The sequence below is a fragment of the Chiloscyllium plagiosum genome, chromosome 16 (genome assembly GCF_004010195.1).
Source record: "Chiloscyllium plagiosum isolate BGI_BamShark_2017 chromosome 16, ASM401019v2, whole genome shotgun sequence".
NCBI lineage: Eukaryota > Metazoa > Chordata > Chondrichthyes > Orectolobiformes > Hemiscylliidae > Chiloscyllium > Chiloscyllium plagiosum.
In genome coordinates this window covers 66114141-66122210 of record NC_057725.1, presented here as the reverse complement: position 1 = coordinate 66122210, position 8070 = coordinate 66114141, and the positions used below count along the sequence as shown (strand labels likewise).

At 44.9% G+C, this 8070-nt stretch overlaps 1 protein-coding gene across 1 annotated transcript in view; it reads left to right on the top strand.

The window, feature by feature from the left end:
* Positions 1-7089, top strand: part of LOC122557981 (glycylpeptide N-tetradecanoyltransferase 1-like) — a 79060-nt gene extending 71971 nt beyond the window's left edge. Inside the window, exons 11-12 of the mRNA XM_043706284.1 lie at positions 410-547; positions 5618-7089. Coding sequence (XP_043562219.1) covers positions 410-547; positions 5618-5638 — 159 coding nt within the window. The 3' untranslated portion in view covers positions 5639-7089. The remainder of the gene's footprint in view (positions 1-409; positions 548-5617) is intronic.
* Positions 7090-8070: the final 981 nt, after the last annotated feature.

Here is an 8070-nt window from a genome sequence, read left to right as displayed (position 1 = left end):
CTCCCTCTCTCACACACACACACACTTATCTTATCCTCTCTCTCACCCTCTCTCTAACTCCCATTTACTCTTTCACAAACACACACTCTCATACACCTACCCTTGTTTGCAACCACCCTTTTTCACACACTGTTAATCACGTGGCATAACGTTAAACTAGTATAATAGGAGATGCTCCAACAAGAATTTGGCCAGAGTGCATTGCACCTGCATATGCTCTGGGAGTGATCGTTTCTGACACTGCATATTTAAACTTTCCACCTCTAACGTTTTTACATCCTGTGCCAGTTTGATCTGTGAATTAATTGTTAAATATATTTCTATGGAAGTGTTTGTCCTGTCTGAATATTTCAAGGCAGATGTGTCCTGAGTGATTTTCTGTTCCATTATTTTTTCTTTGCCTTAACAGAAGGGATTTGATGTTTTCAATGCACTGGACCTGATGGAAAACAAAACCTTTTTAGAAAAGCTGAAATTTGGAATTGGAGATGGCAATCTGCAGTATTATCTATACAATTGGAAGTGCCCCAGCATGGCTGCTGAGAAGGTAACCCACAATAAGCTGTTTGTATACAGACCATCGTTTAATGTTCACTCTTTTTCAAAACAGGCTTTGTTTGAATCCAGGTCTGGATCTGCTGCTGAAGTTGGACCATAAGCTTCCTTTGACTGTTGCAGGGAATGTAGAATGAGAGAAAACAGTTTTAAAATAGGGACTTGAAGTTCTGGGGCTCAGGCAAAAGTCTGGAGTTAAGGCCACAATCAGATAGCCACAATTTTATTGAATGGTGACGCATGCTAAATGGCCTAGCTTGCATCTTCAGACTTGAATTGCAATTGCACATCAACAATTTGGCATACTTCCGAACTAACACAACAATGAAATTATATTGGGCAATTTTGCAGTGTCGAGTTGTGTTTAGAGAGAGCAGTATTTACAATAACCAATGCTTTTGGGCGGCACGGTGGCTCAGTGGTTAGCACTGCTGCCTCACAGCACCAGGGTCCCAGGTTTGATTCCAGCCTCGGGTGACTGTCTGTGTGGAGTTTGCATATTCTCCCCGTGTCTGCATGGGTTTCCTCCAGGTGCTCCAGTTTCCTCCCACGGTCCAAAGATGTGCAGGTTAGGTGAATTGGCCATGCTAAATTGCTCATAGTGTTAGGTGCATTAGTCAGATGGAAATGGGTCTGGGTGGGTTACTCTTCAGAGGGTCTGTGTGGACTAGTGGGGCTGAAGGGCCTGTTTCCACACTGTAGGGAATCTAATCTAATCTTTACTCAGTCAGGTCTATAGGTTTCTGTATCTTCATTACTGCTGCCGCTGTTGAATATATTGCTAGGCATTGACTCATCCATATCAGAAACAACATGACAGCACAGTACAGGCCCTTCGGCCCTCGATGTTGTGCCAACCTGTTGAACCAATCTGAAGCCCATCTAACTGACACTATTCCAGTATCATCTGTGTATTTATCCAATGACCGTTTAAATGCTCTTAAAGTTGGCGAGTCCACTACTGTTGCAGGCAAGGCATTCCACACCCTTACTACTCTTTGAGTGAAGAAGCTACTCCTAATATCTGTCCTATATCTATCACCCCTCAATTTAAAGCCATGCCCCCTCGTGCTAGCCATCACCATCTGAGGAAAAAGACTCTTACTGTCCACCTTATCTAGTCTTCTGATCATCTTGTATGTCACCTCTCAACCTTCTTCTCTGGAATGAAAGCAGCCTCAAGTCCCTCAGCCTTTCCTCATGAGACCTTCCCTCCATACCAGGCAACATCCTGGTAAATCTCCTCTGAACCCTTTCCAAATCTTCCACATCCTTCCTATAATGCGGTGACCAGAGCTATACACAGTACTCTAAATGTGGCCACACCAGAGTTTTATACAGCTGTAAGGTGACCTCATGGCTCCAAAACCCAATCCCTCTACCAATAAAAGCTAACACACCGTACACCTTCTGAACAGTCCTATCAACCTGGGTGACAACTTTCAGGGATCTATGCACATGGACACCGAGATCTGTCTGCTCATCCACACTACCAAGAATCTTGCCATTAGCCCAGTACTGTTACTCCTTCCAAAGTGAATCACCTCATTCTTTTCCATATTAAACTCCATTTGCCACCTCTCAGGCCAGCTCTGCAGCTTATCTATGTCCCTCTGTAACCTGCAACATCCTTCCACAACTCCACTGACCTTTGTGTCATCCGCAAACTTACTAACCCATCCTTCTACCTTCTCATCCAGGCCATTTATAAAAATGACAAACAGCAGTGGCCCCAAAACCGATCCTTATGGTACACCACTAGTAACTGAACTCCAGGATGAACATTTCCCATCAACTACCACTCTGTCTTCTTTCAGCTAGCCAATTTCTGACCCAAACCACTAAATCACCCTCAATTCCATGCCTGCATATTTTCTGCAATAGCCTACTATGAAGAACCTTATCAAACATTTTACTGAAATCCCTGTACACCACATCAACAGCTTTACCCTCATCCACCTGTTTGGTCACCTTCTCAAAAAACTCAATAAGGTTTGTGAGGCACAACTTACCCTTCATAAAACTGTGTTGACTATCCCTCATCAAATTATTCCTTTCTAGATGATTATAAATCCTATCTCATAATCCTTTCTAACTCTTCACCCACAACCGAAGTAAGGCTCGCTGGTCTATAATTACCAGGGTTGTCTCTCCTCCCCTTCTTGAACAAAGGAACAATATTTGCTATCCTCCAGTCTCCTGGCACTGTTCCTGTAGACAGTGACAACATAAAGATCAAAGTCAAAGGCTCTGCAATCTCCTCTCTCAGAGAATCCTAGAATAAGCCCATCCGGCCCAGGGGACTTATCTATTTTCACACTTTCCAGAATTGCTAACACGACCTCCTTGTGAACCTCGATCCCATCTCGTCTAATAGCCTGTATCTCAGTATTCTCCTTGACAACGTTGTCTTTTTCCTGTGTGAATATTGACAAAAAATATTGAGCGCCTCTCCTATCTTTTCAGACTCCACGCACAACTTCCCACGACTGTCCTTGACAGGCCCTAATCTTACTGCAGTCATTCTTTTATTTCTGACATACCTACAGAAAGCTTTAGGGTTTTCCTTGATCCTACCTGCCAAAGACTTCTCATGTCCCCTCATGGCTCTCCTTAGCTCTCTCTTTAGGTCCTTCCAGGCTAACTTGTAACTCTCAATTGCTCTAACTGAGCCTTCACATCTCATCTTTACATAAGCCTCCTTCTTTCTCTTGACAAGAGATTCGACTTCTTTAGTGAACCACGGTTTCCTCGCTCGACCATTTCCTCCCTGCCTGACAGGTACATACTTATCAAGGACACGCAGTAGCTGTTCCTTGAATAAGCTCCACATTTCAATTGTACCTTTTCTCAGGGGGTGGTAGATGGGGTATAACTCAATGTGCTCGATGTATACAGAGGAACCTCGATTATCCGAATGAGTTGGGTGGGCACTATTTTGTTCGGATAATTGATTATTTGGTTAATTGATTTCTTCTGGGGCTCGGAGTTTTCTGTGAAGTCTGCTCCCCATTCAGGAGACTAGGCAGCAGCACACTACACGTGAGCCCTGTCCCCCCTAACCGTGACCCCACCCCCGCTTCCTAAACCCTGTCTGCCCCACACTACCCCAACAAAACCCTGTCCGCCCCCGCCCCAACCCCATCTGCCCCCAACCACGCCACCCTGTCCACCCCACCTCCCCAGCACCCACCCACCACCCGGGGCAGCTGGACTGTACACCAACAGTAAGACTGCTAATGTCTTTGTGGGGTAAGTCTCCAAATCACCTACACACACACACACACACACACACACACACACACACACACACACACACACACAAACTTTTACTGCAATATTTTGACAGGTTCCACCTTTGCCCTGTACAAGACGATGTTGGAGAGGTTATCTGGGGAAGGGGGTTTAGGGTACACCCCTGTGTAGAACTCCAGGGAAAGTGTGTGGGAAGAGAGAGAGAGAGGGCGGGGGGTCAGCCATTTGGAGACGATGCCTGGCTGCCCCGGACTGTTCTCGGCAGCATTGAGCCGAGGTCATTGTACCTGTAAACCAAAGACACAATCAGGGGTGAAACAGCTCTTTGACATAATGTTTCTATCGGGACCTTGGGAATCCTGTGCCTCCATAAGGAGATCTGCCAAAGGCCAGGCCAGCCTGGAGCAACCATGCATCCATGATGATGTGTCAGGTCACTTGAGGCAAGTGGGCTACTGTTATCACCATGCACAGAAATTAAGGGGAAGGGAGATTTCAAGGGGGGTGGATAGGCATGTTTATCCTGTTTGCATGCTGACCTGGGGAAGTGAGATTCTCGGGTTGAGCACCTCAGAAGGGTAGATGATGTTGGGGGTCTCTAACAGGTTTACAATGAGGCTGAAAGACAGTGGCAGAGACCACTGGCTGTCATTTCAGTTGTGAAGGACGTGGAAAGCGTGCAGTGTTGAGAACAGCCGTGCCCACACACTATCACAATGGGCAGGTTAGTTGAGCTGGCATGAGGGTGACAACTAAAACCATTCACAGGTAATCGATAATGGCCATGAACATATATTGTCAATGTGGGAATACAAGGTCCACCCCCCATCATCACTGCTGGGAAGCTGTCTGAGCATAGCCAGCTAAACAGTGGGTGGTGTTGAAGTGGGGGGAATGCCTATGGTATCTGAGAGCCAATGCTGTGTTCGTGCATTGTTACCTCTGCTCCCACATCTATTTGATGCTCATCGTAGACACCACCATTCTGCCAAGTAGTGATACCCCAGACAGCAACAAAACATCTAGGACCTGTATATAGATTGGAAAACCAGGTGCATGGCAAAAAAAAAACAAGGTTTTATGAAGGAAGCCGAATGCAAACTAGCTGCACAGCATTGTTAGCTGTGGCCCCCATGTGCCCTCAATATAATTTCTTTCCTTCTCTCCCTTCTGCTGTGATGCACTGAACCATCCTGTTCCAAAGGTAGGGTGGAAGGGGTCTCCTCTGTAGTTGAGCCTTTTGGCCCTGAAGGTTTGGGTTGGTGATCTCTGGGATTTGGAGAGTCACCTTGCCAGAGGCAAGTTGACCTTCTCGGTCTGAACTTCCAAGGATCAGAGGGGCAGGTAAGGTGGAGGGCCTGGATACCTCTGTCTCCAGGGTGGAAACTGTAAAGGGGCCTGTCTGTGCCACCTCCTGCAGCTAGATGCTTCCTGGCACTGTCCTGCCTCATATGAAGGGAGGGCTGGTACAACAGGACTGAGATCAAGGTTTTTGGCCCCAGACTTGCCTTTGTTTCCAAGAACCAATGCCTGGGTCATAGAGCATAGGTGTTTGCAACTCTCCAACATCCCCTGAGGGTGCTAGGCCTGTCTCTCAATGGCAGCCCCAAGTTGTCCATCGTGACAGACACATGGTCACCATTTGGTCTAATGATGACTCCTCCCACCTACCCCTCGGCCTCATGGTGCCTCCTCCCACCTACCCCTCGGCCTCGTGGTGATCCTTCCACCTACCCCTCGGCCTTGTAGTGACTCCTCCCACTTACCCCTCGGCCTCGTGGTGAATCCAGCTGTTCTTTCTTCGCAGGTTGGGCTTGTGTTGCAGTAAATTTGCCATCACTGGAGCTGGGAAAAGCCACCGATTAGCCATATCGGGCAAGGTCTGCTGATCCCTGGTCTGACAGCGCTGAGTATGGAAGATCACGGAATGGGAGGGAATGGAGCTCGTGGATTTCAGAGCGAGAGTTTACAGATTATACCATCCCATAGACATTTACTATTCTGCCCAACTCTGTCAAATCAAGATTATATGCATTATACATGATTTTAATAAATGGATTAGAACCTGTCTAATTGGAAAAGGCACTCTCACAAGTATGCAAAGATTGAAGGCTTTTTTTATATCTCTCTGTGGGATATATTTGACTGTCGGTTCTCTCATCCAAAAACATTGCATCAACTACAATATGTCTCATTCATTAAAACTCTAAGAATCCAATTGCTTTACATTTTAACCTGAGTAGAGTTCTTTTCAGTGGATGATATCCTAATTGTGGAGCCTTTGGGCAGTCTCTTTCGTGAACAGACTTTAAACACTCTCGAGCAGTATTTCTAATTCACAGCGTTGTCTTTGCTGGGTGTTTCTAGGTTTTAGAATTGCAGGAATTTTCTCTGTGCTTTGGAGAGTTTCTAAAGAGGATGCTGCACACTGCAACTTTAGTTTCCAAGAAGTCCAGCCTACACACATTATTTGGGTATTGAGAGTTAAATCTGTGAAGAGTAATGTGCAGGAGTGAGGGTAGCACTTTGTGTTAACATTCAAATTTTCTACCAGACATTGCAAATACATAACAGTTAATGAAAATCAATGTTAACAGTGGGAGCAAGGCTTAACGCAATATCCTACAGGCAACAATGCAATGAACGGGTGTGTATGTGTATGTCTCTGTCTGTCCATCTCCATGGTGCTCTTCAGTTACTGTAATCCTTACCTTTCATGGTCCGTCTAATGTGGATGGCAACTACTCTCCCGTTGTTCTCTCACTCTCATACATGCTGTCTTTCTTTACTGAACTTCCGTTCATTCTTTTCCTCCTGTGATAACTATAAATCTCATGGATTAATGAGAATTAAATGTCATTGCATTGTGGTGAAATCTCTAAAGTGACTGATTTGAATGCTGTATTCATAAAACAAATTTGCATCTAAAATGTGCTCTGTGCAATCTGAAGATTATCTGTGCTACCCCTTATTGTATGGGCAGGTATCTTTCTAAGTCTAAATCTGATTGAGAGTTGGTAAAGTTTGGCAATGGTTAGTAGAACCTGGACAGTGAACCATATTGAGACCTGCATTTTCCACATGGGATTAGGGTCAGTTGCATGGCTTCCCTGTTTACATTGGCTCTAAGCTGCTAAGATCCTGCTAACCGCCTGAAAAGACTTTAGTTTTCAGCAGTTTTCTTTTTTTTCAATGTAAACCGCCTTCAATTTTGTTTGCTGTAATTTATGACTATGAGTATAACGTTCTATGATGCTCAGGGACTGTGTTTTACATTGTTCCGAACCTGCCCTATTATTGAACATGTACCTGCTGTAAAAGAGGAAAGCTCGACATAATTCACTAAAGCCAGCAGTGTGCCTTTATTCTGTTTCTAGCTGTACCATGAGCACCGTGTCTACAAAACTGTATCTCATCTCTTTCAGCCCTCCCAAAGTGAAATGTAGATGTCAAGGACAAAAGGCTATTTGCATGTAGCACCTATCCTGTAGTGATTGGATATTTGCTTAGCGTTCCAACTGTAACTTAAGTGGAGTAGCAATGACACTCTAATTAGTAATGTGGAAACTGGGACCAAAGAAGATGAATTTCCATTAACGGAAGAGAAAAATAGGGTGGTATGGTGGCTCAGTGGTTAGCACGATCTGTGTGGAATTTGCACATTGTCCCATGGATTTCCTCCCACAATCCAAAGATGTGCAGGTTAGGTGAATTGGCCATGCTACATTGCATATTCAAGGATGTGTCGGCTAGTTGCATTAGTCGGGGAAATGTAGAGTAATAGGGTAGGGGAATGGGTCTGGGTGGGATACTCTTCAGAGGTTCCATGTGGACTTGTTGGGCCTGTTTCCACACTAGTTATTCTATGAAAATACTGTAAATTCTGGAATGAAAACTAACAATGTTAAAAATACCTTATAGGTTTGACAGTATCTTTAAAGTGAGAAACAGTGGCTGCATTTAGCATTTTCTGGTTTTATTGCATGAACTCAGTTTTTAACCGTTCTAGAGGACTTGTTAACTATTTATGGAATGAGGGAATCATTAGGGAATGAGGTCCGCTTTTATTGCACAGAGGACCATTAAAAGACAGCCACGTTGCTGTTGATCTGCAGTTCCGTGTGGAGCAGACTGGGTCAGATTGGCAGATTTCCTTCCCTGAAGGACGTTAGTGAACCAGATGAGCTTTAGTAACATTCCTTATGGTTGCCGTTGGGCCAGCTTTTAATTTCAGAGTTTTTGAATGCAAATTTCACCGTC